Here is a 16,530-nt window from a genome sequence, read left to right as displayed (position 1 = left end):
TCTGTGCCAAGAGGTATGCACAGAGGAAATACATAAAGTAGGGAACTTGGTTTCTTTAGTATAGGCAGCTCCTAGGTGAGGAAAAGTCCTCTGCCAATGCAAAGTCAACACTTTGTAACAGAGCTTTAGAAAGTTGCCTAGATATCAGAGGTCCAGCAACTCATCCAAGGTCATACAGACTGATTCAAGTGCTCCTTAGCTTCAAGTCAGCTTGGAAGAAATATATATTGAACAATATAGATCAGAAGAAAAGAAATAGGTTAGACCTTTGGTAACCCACACAGAAGCTTCACACCTTTACATTGCAAATATTTCCTTTGAGAAAAGAAATCGGAAGTACATAGGGTCAAAATGACCAAAAATGAAATAGTTTATATTTTAAGAGAGAAAATGACATTAGTGATGTGGGCATCATTCCTCAATCAATTGTATATGCAATTAGACCACTGACTTGTTAGAGCAAAAACCAAAATTAGCACAAAGTGAAGGGCATGAATATTCAGTATAAAAGTGAGAAAAATGGCATACAATTAAAATGGCAATCTTAAGTATTTTAAGGAAGTTATTGATGCCAATAAATAGCATATGGATGGTGAAAAGGACATAAAGCTTGATTATAACAGTTTTATGCAGATATTTAACTGATAAAAGTAATTTACCCTGAAGAAGAAAGCACAATGGCCTAGAAACTGCATCAGCCAGTAAATAACTTGATCTAGCCAAGTAAAGTGTCTGGGACAATACTAATTTAGAATAACAGATCATTTGCAAAATCTTACAGAAAAGAATGGATTGGTGGGAGATGAAGTATCACTTTATATGACAATATAAAGAAAGCTTGGTGAAAGACCAAAGCAGTTATCTAAAGACATTTAAGAATGAAGCTGAAAGGAGAGCAAACATATTGCAAAAGATTTTTATAGCAGACTTTACTGTCAGGGATAGTTGACCTACCACTTTTGGATTCAGTATAGTTCTTGATGGAGGACATAGAAATGGCACTGAAGAAAATGAACAGAAAAGACATCTGGATTGCCCGAGAAGAGTTAAGTGCTTGGGCTGATCTAATTTTAAGGGCACAAGGAGTCAATTCTCAAGGTTAGTGAAAAGAAAGGAAACTGTAGGCATTAAAAATCTCAAACAAGAGGATCTCAAAAATAGCTTCTAATCTGTATGCCTACTTTCCCATCTATACAGATTTTTATCATCCTTGGCACACATTGAGGGAGAGCTTCATGAGCTTAAGGGAACAGATAGTTCAAGCAATAAGCCATATCAGATAATTGACTGAAAGGCATGAAAAATACATCTTCCTATCATGCTTACTGATCACTGGCCATAAAAAGCATTTGATTTTGCTAGGTAAAACATTGCCATGAAGGGTCTTCTCCAAAAAGTCTCCCGTAATATTGAAATTATAAGATAACTTGAAAGATGTGAAGACAAAACGAGACCTTTGTTTAGTGGCCCTCAAATTATTGATGGCAAGTGGAATATAAAGTGGATGTGTGTGCATGCCAAAGATTAAGTGAAATTCTCTAGAAGTTCTCTCTAAGTGGTGAGACCCTCCAGTACTTCTGTTTGTGAATGATGTGTTTGCTGCATCAGGCCCTGGAATATTGCAGAGACTTCTAAATGAAATCAGTAACTCCAACCTTTTCCCTTGAAATAGAGTTTCTGGTGGTGGTGTGTAGTTTTGAGTCAAGGAATGTTTCTCTGAAGAACTGAAGCTAATATTCATCCATAGGCTCTGGAGAACTGCATATTGGCAATTATCAGCACATTACAAATGAGAAATTATTCATGAAAAGTAGTGTAAAAAATGTCAGAAAAATGCATCATTGGAAAAGTTAGGTATTGGATATTAAGATTGAGGGACAGCCTACACACTCTTGGTATCCATCCATTGTAAGGAAAATGTGAGGAAGGCCTGTTGTGTGGCAGCTAAGCACTGGCAAATTTATGGGGCAGCACAAATGAGGGTCGGATTTGAATGGGTTGGGGTTTTTGTGTTTGGATGGTGAGCTCACATCTCTCGGAGCATGTATAGGGATCTTTACATAAAAACAAAAAAAGCAACCATCCTGTGACTTATTCTCTCTCTGTTACATGAGCATGGCAGAGAGTCTTTGTTTATAGGAGATTGGGGTGCCCAAGATCACCTAGGAACAGGAACCAAGTCTTCTAATTAAAGTCCAGCTTAGAGTCAAAATATAGCACAGTGAGGAGACTGTTCCCTGGCCCCTAGTGGCTAAAAATTTTGGGGATCTTGGTCACCTTGGTGCCTTGGCTTAGGAGGAAGATGAGAGCTTCAGAGGTTCCTTCCATAGTGATGGAAATGTCTAGGAAAGGCAGGAGGAGTTAAGATCCAGAACTGGAAGATACTGTTTATTTTTTGTAAAATGGGAAAAGTGAAGAAAAAATTTTCACAGTAGAAAAACTACCAAGTTATACATTTTGGATATACCAGACAGCATTTTAACAACTTAGATTATATGCAATATATTTTTATTTTGAACTGTGTAGTAGTTTTTAAGGTCTGTAATGGGTAATTTAAAAAAAAATTCCTCAAAATTTCTGGTTCCAAATTGTGGTATGATACTGCTGACCCTCCTTTGCTTAATATTTAAACTCAAACCCACTAGTTCTCAGGATTTCCTTCTATCTCAGTAGTTGCAGTGACTTTTAAGTTCTTGGAAGAGAATCTGCTGTTGATCTTGGTACTTTCCCCAGTGGTCTGTCCTTAGTGCTGCCCTATGACCTTCTTTGAGAGGAAACAGGCTCCCTTGGTTACTGGACAGTGATTTAAGGAAGTGTAGTAGTTACTCTCAAATAGTGATAAAAATGACTACCTGTCATAAAGGTGTCTTTTATGAGTGGAGCCATGCAGAATACATATCACTATGAAATACCTAGCAGAAGGTATGGGAAAGCATGACCAAGAGTTGTGGGGGTAATGGTTTGTGATCCTCACCATTGGACATTGAAGTTTGAAATACATAATTTATATTTTTAAAATTTTTCATGATTGAGAGTTAATCTTATATGGGTTCAGGGCAATTTTAAAAATATAATTACATGTAAGAATAAAAATGGCCAACCTAATAAACATTTTTAAGCACCTGCTGTGTGTAGAGGGGTGCAGTGGTTTCAGCCTACTTTAGACAAGTCTGTATTTGTGTAGTTTATCTCCTAGTTCGGATAGAGTGTTGTGTCAGTACCTCCTTACTAGATAAGTGGTAAATTAAAATTACACTCATTTGCGGAGTCCAAGGCAGGAGAGAAGGGAAGAGAAAGCTTTCCATTTTTACTCCAAATATAATTCCTACGATCTCATGTATATGTTCGTACTGGGAAGGAACCTTAGACATCAGTCGTTTTGAAGATGACAGCAGAGATTGTGATGTGCCCAGTGTTGCAGTCAGTGGCAGTGTCAGGTTGAATGGAGCTGGTTCTAAGCCCCGAGGGCTGGGCCGGCCCTTCCCAACTCGTTCCGTGCCCCTCCAGCTGGACGCCCCTTTCTCTTTACCCATCCAAGTGCACCCTGACAGGTGCTCCCTGACCCTCTCCCTCCTTCCACTAACAGCCCCTCTGAAGCCAGGAGCTCGTCCTAAACGGGTAAGTTTAGTTCAGCTGACTTGTACGGACCTGAAGGCTCCACTGGGCCTGGGACCAGCCAGGAGTTGCTGTGCCAACCCTTCTTTTCAGAAGATCGAGGCCTCCAGGGCTTGGGGAGGGGCGGGGGTGGGCACGCCCCCGCCCCCGGGGGCTCACGTCGCTAAGTTTGAATGCTGCTGTTTTTACTTTCAGGACAGCCCCAGGTGGGAATGCACCTCCCTTCCCATCAGAACAAAGAGCCCTCCTCCCTCCCTCCCCCACCCCCGCCTTGACTGCTCTAGGTTAGGCATACTGCACAGGTTCGGCTTCTTGGCAGTGTGTTCTTAAAATCCACTTGGTGTCTCGCCAGCGTCCGCGGCTTCCAAGCCCAGAGCCCGGGTCGAACAAAGCGGCCCGCTGCCTGCCGCGCCTTGCGGTCCTACGGCCCGCAGGGGGCGCTGTCGGCGCTCGGGGCTGGCTCGAGCTGGGCCCGGCGGCACGGGTCCTGGGGCCCGGGGCGGGGCTTCACCCAGACCGTGGGGCTGCTAGGCTCCGGCTCCTGGGTGCAGCTGGTGTCCACAGCTTCGCCCGCGGGCCGGCTCTGGCTCGGCACCCCGGCACCGACGCCTCCCGCCTGGGACGAGCGGCCCGGCCCGCCCAAGCGGGGCGGCGGGGGACCATGGCGGAGGCGGCGCCCGCTCCGGTGAGCCCGAGGCGGGGAGGGGGAGCGGCGCGGGCGGGGGTCCTCGCGTTCTGGCGCGCGGCCCGGCCCTTCGCCCGCAGCTGCCCTGGCCTTCCGCGCGTTTCCGCCCGCGGGGCCGGGCCTGCCCGGCCGTGGCCGTGTTGGGGGGCGGGTGGATCCGGGAGCCCTGGGCTGGACGCCCCCGCCCCGAGGGCGCGAGTGTGCGGACGTCTGAGCAACGTGGGCCCCCTCCCCGCCCCCACTGCGGGCCCACCTGCGATGGGGGCGGAGGGCGTTGTGGCGCGGCCCCGCCTCGGCCACCAGAGACCTGTCGGGGGTCCTGGGGGGGGCAGATGTTAATCACACAAAGGACGATGGAGCTGGTGTGCAGGATGCTCCGGGGAAGTCCTTGCCCCGCGGTGCGGTGCGGCGCGGTGCGGTGCGGTGCGGTTAAAGATGTAGAATACATGCGATTGCGAAGGAAACCAATGAGATTGAAATGCAGACCCCGGAAATATGTGTGTGTGGAATGCATACGTACACACTTAGTGTAAGTGCGTGCCTCCTGCAGCCGAGGGAGAAAGGCTTCCTCGGTGGCGGTCATGCCCCTAGCCGTCGGTGCCCGCCTGACTGGGGGCCTCCCCGCGGCGCACGTGGGCGGTCAGGGACAAGAATCGCCGCAAGCGCAGGGCCAGGAGGGTTCTGAAGTGATTTTAGACTGCTAACGACAGCTGCTTTTTCTTGCAGCATGACTTTCCCCATTAACAGTGGCTCTTTGAGGGATGAGAGGTACCATTGATTTAAGGATCCTACCTGGGGCCACGCAGCAAATTAGTGACAGTCAGGACTAAGAAACCCAGTTTTCTTGACTCTAGTTCAGTTTTTAATATTAGGTCGTTAGTAGTGTTTTTACTGTTTGAGTTTTCATTTGGAGGAAGAAAAACAAATTTCCTCTTATTAGTGGGATTTTAGTATTTGACAATGGCTGGCTTTGGTTGTAATTAATTTGGGACTTTTAGAATTTGTTCATATCTTAGCTCATTCTTTGTTTTAAATGTTGTATTGATCCTTTTTTTAATCACCCACATTTCTCTTCTCCAATCCTATCCCAGCTAGCCATCTTCTGTTATAATGAAGAAGAAAAAAGTTCCACAAAACTAGTCAGTATATCACAAAAGTCAGATATTGACCGCAGTATTCCACACCCATTGTCCCCCAACTCTGCAGACAAATGAGGGGAAGGTGTCTTCTCCAGTGCCTTCTTTGGGGCCAGGCTTGGTTCTTACAATTTCATTGCGTTCTGTTTTGATTCTTTCATTATTTCAACATGTACCTTGCTGTAAGTTAGCAACTGTACACCTTATTTTCCTGGTTATACTTACCTTGCATCAGTTCATTTAAGTCTTTTCATGCTTCCCTGCATTCACTGGGCTCATGATGTATTAAGTTTCAGTGTGTTCATGCACCACAGTTTGTAAGGCATTCTCTGACTGATAGGCATGCATCTACTTGGTAACCCTTCTGCTACCACAGAGTGATGCTATAAATGTTCTGATATACACTTTGTTTTTTGTTGTTCTCCAGGTGTAGGATTTTGAGACTTGAAATTATTTTGGCAGTGGATCTTTTTTGGCCTAAATTTTTATATATAGAATTGGTATAGACTAGAGAATCCTCTATTAAAAAAACCCACTCTACTAATTCAGATTGACAGCTGTTCTGTAATTTATGGTTTTAGTAAGATTAGACTGGTGCTGTCAAAAAAGAATGTTTGGAGGACAGTGAAAGTGGATATACCTGTTAAGGTATTGTAATAAAATCTTGTATTCTAATATGTATTGTAATAAGATAATGAGGACCTATGCTAGAGTGGCATGGTATAAAACCCTACAATATTGAGAACGCAGTAATAACTGTGTTGTTAGAGCTTAGGAGTTGTTCTTCCCAGGTTTCTTTTTGGAGTGGTGGATGACTTTTAAAAAATAAAACAAAATGTGCTATCCCATAATCTTGAGACCATCTCTAATTCTCTTTGCTAACAGGCCCTTGAGCAGGATGTTCAGTCTGGATCCTTGAGAGCTTTGCTGACCTCCCCAACTCTGCAGGTGTCTCCTGAGAAGGACTCCTGTTTGCACTCCCCAGAGATCACCCTGTGGACTCTGGTGGCTGCCATTCAAGCTGTGGAAAAAAAGGTGGATTTGTGCCTGGCCCGATTATTCACCTTAGAGGGTCGGACAGTGACAGCAGAGAAAAAGCTAGCAGACTGTGAGAGGGTAGCAGTGGAAATTGAAAACCAGCTGGAGGGCAGGTGGGCTGTGCTGGGCACCCTGCTACAGGAGTATGGGCTGCTCCAGAGGAGGCTGGAGAACATGGAGAACCTGCTGAGAAACAGGAACTTCTGGATCCTGCGGCTCCCCCCAGGCAACAAGGGCGAGGTCCCCAAGGTAATCTCTCCTAGTCCAGAAATGGTGGGAGCAGGTGAGACCAAGGTTGTGTGTATGTGTGTGAGAGCGTGTGATACTTGTGGTTCTAGGTGCCCCTGACGTTTGATGATGTGGCCGTGTATTTTTCGGAGCAGGAGTGGGGCAAGCTGGAGGAGTGGCAGAAGGAGCTTTACAAGCACGTGATGAGGGGCAACTATGAGATGCTGGTCTCCCTGGGTAAGGTACCAGACTTGGTCGCGTTAAAAAGCTTCTAGGGGTCACTCAGTTTGTAGAATTAACTTTGATTTGATCTCAGCCTCATATGCTTTTGGGTGCTGACTTGTGGGAGGCCTGGTCTTTATCTTTCCATAGACAGGGCAGTATGTGCATCACTAATGTGTTCCAGGCTATCTTCCTGCCCACATCCAGTAGTCAGACTGATTATATCCTCTTCCTCCATCCTGTGCATAGACTATGCTGTTTCCAAGCCCGATATTCTCTCTCAGATTGAGCGAGGAGAAAAACCATGCCTTACAGACCACTGGGGCTCAGATGACGAAGTGTCATGTCCTGGAAAACTAAGTACTAGTAAGTATGAGGTAGAAACAAATGGAAGACTCTGTGAATGAAATGCTATCAGGAAATACTACCATTGGTTTTTATTTCCTTCCAGATTTGTGCTCAGTTTTCTCCACTAGCACTTCCTTTGTACCCTTGGAAGGGTAGAATTTGGTATTTATGTCAATTTATATTTTCTAAGGGTGAAATTGAGGCTCAGAGTGGGGCAAATAGTGGCCAAGGCCACAGTAATAAGGACTGAGTTAAGTGCAGGACTCCAGACTTGTAATCTAAGAAGTAACCATTTCCCTCTCTGTTCTCTGTACCTCAGCCCTTCAGAGCGTCTCCTTTTGTATTCAGACCAGCTTCTTCCTCCCAAAGTTTGCTAACATTCTGAGAGACTTTGTCTCCTAGGATAAAGGCCCATTTGCTTTTACCCTTAATACAGTGTGGAGTAACAGAAAACACTGGACTGACAATCCAAAACTTCAGTTATCAGTCTGCTTCTAGTGCTGGGGAGTAAAATCGTTTCATCATTATAGGCCTTGGTTTTTTTTTTTTTGGCTTTAAAATGAAGCCCCTAGACAAAATCATTTTTAATGTCTTATCTAGTACTAGCATTCTAGATTTGATCAGAATTCTCAGAGAGGTGTAGGTACAAGGCAGGCAGCGATTCTGCATCACCCCAGAGAAAAATAACTGCCTGAGAATTAGGTTTTCTGTTAGAAATTCCAAGGGGTTTCTGGTGAATCCTGGGAATATGGAAAATCTTCCCTGGACCTTTATATTCTACTCAATATTAGTTATGTATAATTTCCCCTGCCCCAGACTTACCTTCTTCAGAGTATATTTCCAAGCAACTTCGACCTGCCCAAGGGGAAACAAAGGATGAACCAGTTCTTACAGATCATCAAGGCCCAGAAGCTCGAGAAAGCCTGACCGGACCAAACATAACTGGTGAGTCAGAGGACAGGGTAGGAGCTGAAGGTAGATAAAAAACAGTTGACATATGGGTTGGGGCCCCAACTTCTGAAACTATTCGGAGATTCTTCTGTAGCTGCTGCTCTCCTAGAGGGGAGAGGAAGGATGGGATTTTCTGAGGACAGTGAGCTCTAGGGCAGAGCCCATTATTCTAACACTCAGAGAACAATAATAGTAATAACTCACAATTTCATAGAGATTTGAGGTTTACAAAGTGCTTTTCTCCAAACTCTGTGAGGTAAGTAAGTTCCAGTGTTTTACTGGTGGAGGCCCACAGAGATGAAGTCACTTTATTCATTTTCATATTGCTGTTAAATGTCAGAGCCAAGGTTCAGGCTGTTGACCTGACATCTATTGACCAAGGGAATCCAGCGTTCTTTCCACTGTTCTAGCTGGATATTTTTTTACTTACTGTTCCATAAATGGATTATGCATTTTCCTACCTCTGTGTCATTGCTATAATATTCCTCCAGGCTAGGATGACCTCCCCTCATTTCTTTATTTGTTTGAATCCTGCCTCCTCTTGAAAGCCCAGTCAAAGTCCCATGGGACAATGTAATAAGCACTAACTCTGGAGTTAGAGGACCAGGATTGAAATCCCACTTCTGATTCTCACTACCTCTTCACTTGATCCTGAGCAACTCACTTCCCTCCCTGGGTATTAGTGTCTTCAACTGTAAAATAAGAGAATTGGACTAGATAGTCCCTGAGGACCCTTTCAAACCTTACCCTTGGATCCTGTGCTCTTATTTGAGACTGCCTTCTCTGACCAGACCCCTTGGCCATCTCCTGATAGAGCTTCCTGTCTGGGCTGCTGATTTTACACTTATCGTACTAGCTCAAATTCATATAAAATTGACAGGTTTCTAGAACGCTGTCCTCATCTTAACTCTGGGGCTCAGAGAAGTTAAGAAACTGATTTGTGGCCAATTGGAATAAATGGCCAGACTGTGAACCAATGTCTTCTGACTCTAACTCCAAAGTTCCCTACCACAGAACCAGACTTCTGTTTCCCATTTAGTACATGGCTACCTTATGTTTATTTTTATACATGCAAGTAACCTGTCTTCCCAAGTAGATGAAAAGTTTTCCAGTTTCTAGTCCTGCTTGGTAATCACAGGTATGGATCCCTGAAAAGAATCAGTATCAGCTATGACCATAGTGAAGTCACCCTCTCTCTAACCTTAGTTTCCCCTTAGCAGAATGGGAATAATTTACGCTACACACTTCACAGAGATTTTGTGAAGAAAGTACTTTATGTACTTTGAAGTTCTACATAAATGTCAGCTGTTACCTACTTATAAGATGTGGTCTCTTTCTTAGAAGATCTTCCAATCTAGTTAGAAAAATTAGATATACATAGATGAAAAATTAAATACTGTTAACTGTGATAAGATGACATTTCAAGAGATGTCATGAAATGGCATGTGCATTTGTTTTTGTTTTACCAAGTAAAGATCATAGAAAATAAGTGTATTAAATCAAAGGAGAGATCAAGATGGTCTAGGAAATCTTTTTAGCAAAAGTGGGACTTAAGCTTTATTTCAAGGGCTGGTTTGAATTTATCTAAGCAAAAAAAGGGGATTACATTACTCCTGGGGAGAGGAAATTTGAATCAGAATCAGGATAGTGCCAGATGACTTTGGGGACTATGAGCCTAATAGTTTGGTTGCAGTGGAAGAAACAAGGGAGTCACCCCAAAAAAGTTGTTTTTTCTCTTTTCAAAGACATTTAAGAAGAAAGGTCTTGGGGGTTGTATTTCCGGTGATCAAAACATTTCCTTAAGGTAGACTGAAATACTTAATTTAATCTCATTTTCTGTTATGTAGACCTTCACAGGCATGAAGAACAACAGGTCAGCACTGTACCTTTCAGAAAGATACAGGGGCTCTCTCCTTTTTCTTCCTCCTGTCTTAGACTGTCTAATCTTCTCCAGAATTGTTTGCTTTCTTAGGACTCAGCCCTTTGCTACTGACCATCTCCCTACTTGCTTTCACCTATGTTCCTTTCATCTCCTGCCTTCTGAATTTTCTTATTGATATGTATATGTACATGTCTGATCTCTGCCACCAGGTTGTTTTCCAAGGGTAGGAGCTGTCTCTCTTTCTCTGTACCTTTTATAATCTTGAGCCCAAGGCACTGTACCCTCAGGGTGTTATTTATAGGAGGACAATTCTACTGACCAACTATGTGCCCTTTAGAGCTATTTTTCAAGAAGTGGCAGTGGGTTAGATGAGAGAGTCATCTGCAGTCCTCTGGCAGTCTTTTATAGTCTGTCCTCAGGGACTTAACCTGCCCATGTTGGGACTGAGGAGTGAGAAGTTCTAGACCTACTGTTAGGAGATCTGACTCCAGTGCCAGTCCTGACCCTTGGTAGCTGAGTGACTGTGGACAAACTATTCCTTCCCCTGAGTCTCAGTTTCCTCACCTGTACAGTGACCAGAATGGGCAGGTGCCACTTACTTCCTAGGATTGATTAGAAAATGTGTGTAAAACCTAAAGCACTATAGAAATGTCAGTTTTTGTCATTAACAGGCTGACAGCAACCTGGGCTTCTTGGCCTCATTAACTCTGTGCTCTAACCTCCTGAGCCATGGTTGATGGGTGACTGACTTCAGGTCCTCATCTGGAACCCGATGGGGATCCGCCTTTACCAGTAGGTATCTGCTTAGGGTGTGCAAAGATGTTTCACACCTGCTGGGGAAACAGTGATGCTGAGTCCCATTCTTGTACCAGTAATGACATCTAGCATCCAAGGAAGACCTTAATGGGATTCTCTTTCTCACAGAGCCCCCCCAAGCTGGCATCAATGTTTTGTCCTCGATTAAACAGGAGGAAGAACCCCCAGATGGGGAAGAAGCATCAGCCTTCCCACAAAGGGAAATCCTGCCCTACCTGAGACTGGGTAAGTGATAGGGGAAGGAAAAAACATGTATTAAGTGCTTCCTACATGTCCAGCGCTGTACTGATAAGCATATTACAAATATTATCTTATTTGATCCTCAGAACAATCCTGGGAGGTAGGTGCTGTTGTTATCCCCATTTTGTAGTTGAGGAAATTGAAGAAAACAAGGTTAAGTGACTTGCCCAGGGTCACGTAACTAGTAAGTGTCTGAGGCTTAATCTGAATTCAGGTCTTCCTGACTCCAGCCCTAGCCTTCTGTTCACTGAACCAGGATACCCACTCTGTAGCCAGTGGGGGAAAAAAGTCAGCTCTACTTGGCTGATTGAGTGTAGTCTCCAGAGGTTCTGCTTCTTCTCTGCAGTTGCCAACTTCAGCTCAGCTACTTGGTTCTGCCCCCGGGGAGTATTGTGGTGGTGATGTGCTTACCTCCTCTTCTAGGGGGTTTGGGAAACAGGAAGATCTAGATTCTAAGTTCTTCACCCCTTTACCATTTATCCTGTCTTGGGGCTTCTACTTGTTCACTGGCCAGTATCCTGTGGCCAAGCTGCCAAGCTTCATTTATCCCCATTGCTAACTTTCCACTGACCTTAGTGTGGAATGGACTCCGCTCCCAACAGGCTACTCCCACAGGACTCAGAAACTGATTGTAGAGGCCCTCACCATCTCTAGGAGTCAATCACAGGCATTCCTTGCACCTTCTCAGGAAGAGGTTCAGTATTCACTGGTTTGGAGATGGATAGGACCAGCTAGGCCAACTAGGCCAGCCTCCTGGTTTTACAGATGAGGAAACTGAGGCCCAGGGAAGTAATGTGACTGATCCAAAGTAATCCAGATGATAACTATCAGAGGTGGGATTCGAACTCAAGTCTTGGTGACTCTACAGCTAGTGTTCTTTTCCCTGTCCTGCACTGGGAGGTCTCTGTTGTCTGTGCTGACTTTGGATGAGCCTTGGATAGAAGACCTGGCTTGCCATTTTGGGTGGATGGTGAGAAGGGAAGGAGGAGAAGGACGAGGCCTGCCACCCGCTGGTGTAGCAGTTTTGTAGGAGAAATGAGGTCTCTCATAGCTCTTGTAGCTTAGTCTTTCTTGGTCCTGCCACTGAAGCTGGTCTACTGCAGGTAGGCGGGCAATATTTATTTATCAGACGTCTGTTATGGAGGAGATAGAATGATGATAATAACAAAAATAGTTCATGGTTTAGATAATGCTTTAAAGTCTACACACCACTTTCTTTACATTATTTTATTTGAGAAAATGATAGAACCACAACCTCTGCCTTTTAGAAGGACAGACTTTTTGGGAAAACAAAATGGTGCAAGGCAAGGTGGAATCCAGTACTGGGTGGTGTGGTGCAGACTGTAAGTGCTAAAGGACTTTGAGCAGTCAGGGAAGGCTTCATAAAGGGGGTGGCATTTGAACAGGCGAAGAAGGTGGCTGGCAAGCCCAGGTGGATATTTCTTGGTTGTTGTCTGGAGCTCTCAGGCATTGCTGAGGACCAGAGCAGCTTTTGTTCTCCTCATTTTCAGCAGGTCTCTGCCTTTAACCTTCTCTTACTGGAGCCAAGAAAGAATTCCAGTCAAAGAAAACACTGCATTTTTTTTAATCTTAGTATTTCTTGTTACTTGCCCTTGATCACTAATCCTTTCACCAACTTGCATTGTGACTTTGGGAAAGTCATTGCCTCTCTCAACTTTAGTTTCCTCATCTGTGAACCGAGAGGGTTGGGGTCAATGATCTGAAGGTCCTACCAGCTTAAGCAGGCAGGGATTCTGTATTATTAAATCTGGAGAAGGGAGAGAATCCCAGGTTTGGCAGGGGTTAAGGAAAACTTCATGGGAGGATGGGAGGACTTGAGTTGGACTGGAATAAAGGGTGCAATTTTGATTAGCTTGGAGGTGGAAATGACCTTGGTTTGTTTGAAGGACCACATGTGGATTCTTTTCACCAGATAATGGACTTGTGAGCATCAAAACAGAGAGTCAAGTGGATGAGGCAGTCCTGCAGCAGCCAGCCTTGGGGCAGGGCTCCAGCGAAGCAGAGCACACGGTTTCTGAGGGAGGCAGAGAAGACATGGCTGAGCCAAGGGAGCATCCACACCCCAGTCTGCCAAGGAGTCGGGGGAGGGAGAAGCCCCCACCTCCTGCTGCTAGTGAGCCACCTCGTGTCCTCCCACGCCGGAGAGAGCGGGCCTTCCCATGTCCAGACTGTGGGCAGAGCTTCAGGCTGAAGATCAACCTGACCATTCACCAGCGGAGCCACGTGGAGGATGAGGACTGGGCAGCCCAGGGCAGCTGGCCAGACACATGGGGAGGGACTCCTGCCTCCTTGGAGCCGGGGGAGGTGGTGGTGCCTGGCCCCATCATCCAGTGGCTTCCCGATGAGGCAGAGAGCCACCAAGCCCTGGCTGGAAGGCCATGCCAGGAGCAGCGTCCATCATCCAGCCGGACATCCAGGCTCTACCACTGCAGCGAGTGCCTGCGCCTGTTTGAGCAGCGGAAGAGCCTCTTGCTGCACCAGCGCTTGCACACAGGCAACAGCCAGGGCTGTCCCACCTGCTCCTATTGTGGCAAGGGTTTCCGGAGACCCTCAGATCTATTCCGCCATCAGCGCATCCATACTGGTGAACGGCCCTACCAGTGCTCTGAGTGTGGTAGGACTTTCAATCGCAACCACCACCTGGCTGTCCACATGCAAACCCACTCCAGGAAGCATCAGGACAGCCCTCACTGTGCCAAAAGAGGAAGTCTGGCTCTGGCCCGCCCCAGCCGTGCTGAGGAAGGTTGAGCCCAAAGGACCCCTTGGGGTGGGGTAAGCTCCTCACCTTACAATAGGGCCCTGCTGCACCTGTAGAGGCAAGAGCCTGCTATCTTCATGCTGCTGCTCAGCCTGGAGAATAGCAAAGCCCTTTATCTCCACCTGCCTGGCACTGTTCCCTCCGTTTGGCAGAGATCTCGCCCTAGGACGATTTAGGAAATTTTCTTTTTCTTTGTACTAGAACGTTGGGCAGGTGACATGTAATTGGAATCATGAGAGTGCTCAGAAACTTACATTTTCTATTGTCCAAGTCTGGTACCTGTCCCTCAGGATCACTGAGCCCAGGAATCAAAGGAGATGGGTTCTTGGTGGGGGTGGAGGAAAGGCTTAGCACTTGGCACAGCTGGTGGGCTGGGACTTGGGCATATTAATTGATCTCTTCCACGAGCCCCAGTGTAACCTACCTGGGAACTTCCTCAGTCCCCTCTGCCAGTGGAGCTTGGGTAGGGGTCCACGTGCTGTTCTGTATACTCAGGCCTCTGGAGCAACATGTATTGAAGAGAATCACTGTCGTGATTTTTCCTTTTTTGTTGTTCTGATATTTGTCTTGAATTTCTTTTTCCAATGGAGTTTTTTTTTTTATTATTACTGCTTGTATAAGTGGTCTGAGTTATCTCAAAACAGTACAGGAAGGACTTAGTAGAAGTTGACACAGTGCCTCTGGGGGTGTGTGTGTAGGAAGTTACCATGCTGTGGCTCCGAGTGTGCACGTAGAGAGGAAATTACCATGTTGTGGCTCTGAGTGTGCATGTACAGAGAGGTTTGCACACAATACATCTGGCTCTGTGTATGTACACATATATATAGTGTATGTGTATGTATAAGCACACGTACTCTGCACGCAAATGTATATGTACATGTGTGTCTGTATACGCCCACCCACAGAAAGCTCAAAAGAAAGCTTCAGTCTTTTAGGAGGACTAAGCCATGAGCTAGCTAGGATTCTAAAGCCTGTGATCACCATCCTCAGGCCACTGGAGTAGGTGTGACATTTATCTAGCATTTTCCCTAATTTTTTTATCTCAAGTTCTTTTACATCTCTAGTAATAATAATTATCTTACATCTCTGTAACTCTTTATGGTTTATAAAGGGCTGCCCTCACAGCTGAGGTATCTGAGACAAGGATCATCATCTTCCTTTTGTAGAGATGATACAGATAAATGAGGTTCAAGATAGCCTGACTTCATTGGACATTCAAACTTGTTTCTACCACTGTTTTTTCCACTATACAATGGTATCTATTATTTCATCCAAATTTGACTTGTGCTTTTATGGGGGAAAAAATCCAGTTCTCCCGGATAGTATCTGCTCATGTGTAATGTGATTCTAGCCAAACGTCTATAGATGACAAAAAACCCCAACAGCCTTCCCCAGCAGAGAAGAAGGCTGCTGATCCGGCTATCAGTGACCTTCAACCAACTCAGCTTAGGAGCCTTTAGGCTTTGTTTAAAAATTTTACCTATTTCAAAAAAACAACCGATGAACCTGTTCTGGTGCATATGGACTCTACTGATTAAGTTGTTCAACTCACTCATCATAAGTGAAGTAGAATGAGCCCAAAATGGGACACAGAATGCTAGACTTTTCAACCTTTTGTCATTTGGGAAAATCACAAGATTTCTCTAGGTCCCACCTTTTTGATCTCTTGGTTGGGGATGATAATTCCTTTCATGCTTTTTTTTTTTTGAAAGGCCATTGTTGGACCACAATAAGAACTAATATAAAAGTCCTGTTGGGGGCGGGGGTTTAAGACTCACCCTTCTACTCATTTCCCCATTCTCCCCCCCCATCCAAATTTGTTCTTAGGAATAACAAGGGAAGAACAGCTGAGAAAACTGAACGTAGCTGTATTAGGCAACAGGGGACAAAAGCTTTTGTAAAAGCCAAATCTCAAAGAAAGAATTTTAGGCACCAGTCGGCAGCCCGATTTCCAGCGTGGCTGGCTCCTCTTCCTGGGGGCTGGGGGGGCCCATTGAGAAGAGCCATCTCCCACCTCCCCTCTTTTACTCCTGGGCACTGCCGTGGGGGTTTGGAAGATGAAGTCCACCCTAGATGGCACGGGGGCCGAGCTCCGCCAGGGCTTGGGGAAAGCAAGAGGTGCAGCCTCCTCAGGCTGGCCTTCGGGCCGGAAGTGCTGCAGGCCCATCGCTGGGGTTCGATGTGGAGACTGACGCTTGGGGCAGGGGGAGGGGAATTTCCCCTGGGAACCCCCGCACTAAAGCTGATTCTCAGCGGGGGCTCCCCTCCCCCGCTGACCCTCCTGGGCCTGCTTTGCGAGTGCTGGTTGGGCCCAAACACCGTCCACCTTTGACCTCCCCTGCATCCGCCACATACAGACAAGCTAGGGGACGGTGGGCACGGACCCCCCGCGGGGCTCAGCGAGCCCCTGTGTGCGCCAGGCGGGCCCGCGGCCACTGGGAGGGAGAGCACGTGGAGGCGAGAATTGGCCAGCTGTTCGGGAGGGGGCCGGACTGGGTTAGGGCCGGAGAGGTTAGGGCCGGCCGGGGCCCGCGGAGGTTAGGGTCGGCCGGGGCTGGGGGCCCCAGACGCAGGTGTCCATCCATGAGGA

The 16,530-nt window shown here is 46.2% G+C and overlaps 1 protein-coding gene across 2 annotated transcripts; it reads left to right on the top strand.

Annotated features, from left to right (window-relative positions):
• Positions 1–4,102: 4,102 nt before the first annotated feature.
• On the top strand, positions 4,103–15,210 carry ZNF783 (zinc finger protein 783). 2 transcript variants are annotated; one of them, XM_072652390.1, is made up of 7 exons: positions 4,103–4,300; positions 6,322–6,723; positions 6,813–6,939; positions 7,174–7,290; positions 8,089–8,217; positions 11,030–11,146; positions 13,095–15,210. In XM_072652390.1, exons 1-7 carry the CDS (start codon positions 4,277–4,279, stop codon positions 13,928–13,930), a joined length of 1,752 nt encoding a protein of 583 aa, XP_072508491.1. In that variant the 5' UTR covers positions 4,103–4,276; the 3' UTR covers positions 13,931–15,210. The 2 variants fall into 2 exon arrangements, with proteins under 2 accessions (XP_072508491.1, XP_072508490.1); XM_072652389.1 differs by lacking the exon at positions 4,103–4,300 and adding an exon at positions 4,395–4,829.
• The last annotated feature ends 1,320 nt before the right edge of the window (positions 15,211–16,530 follow it).

Source organism: Notamacropus eugenii, chromosome 3 (assembly GCF_028372415.1).
Source record: "Notamacropus eugenii isolate mMacEug1 chromosome 3, mMacEug1.pri_v2, whole genome shotgun sequence".
NCBI lineage: Eukaryota > Metazoa > Chordata > Mammalia > Diprotodontia > Macropodidae > Notamacropus > Notamacropus eugenii.
The sequence above is the reverse complement of the archived record's forward strand: the minus strand, read 5'-3'. Positions and strand labels throughout refer to the sequence as shown.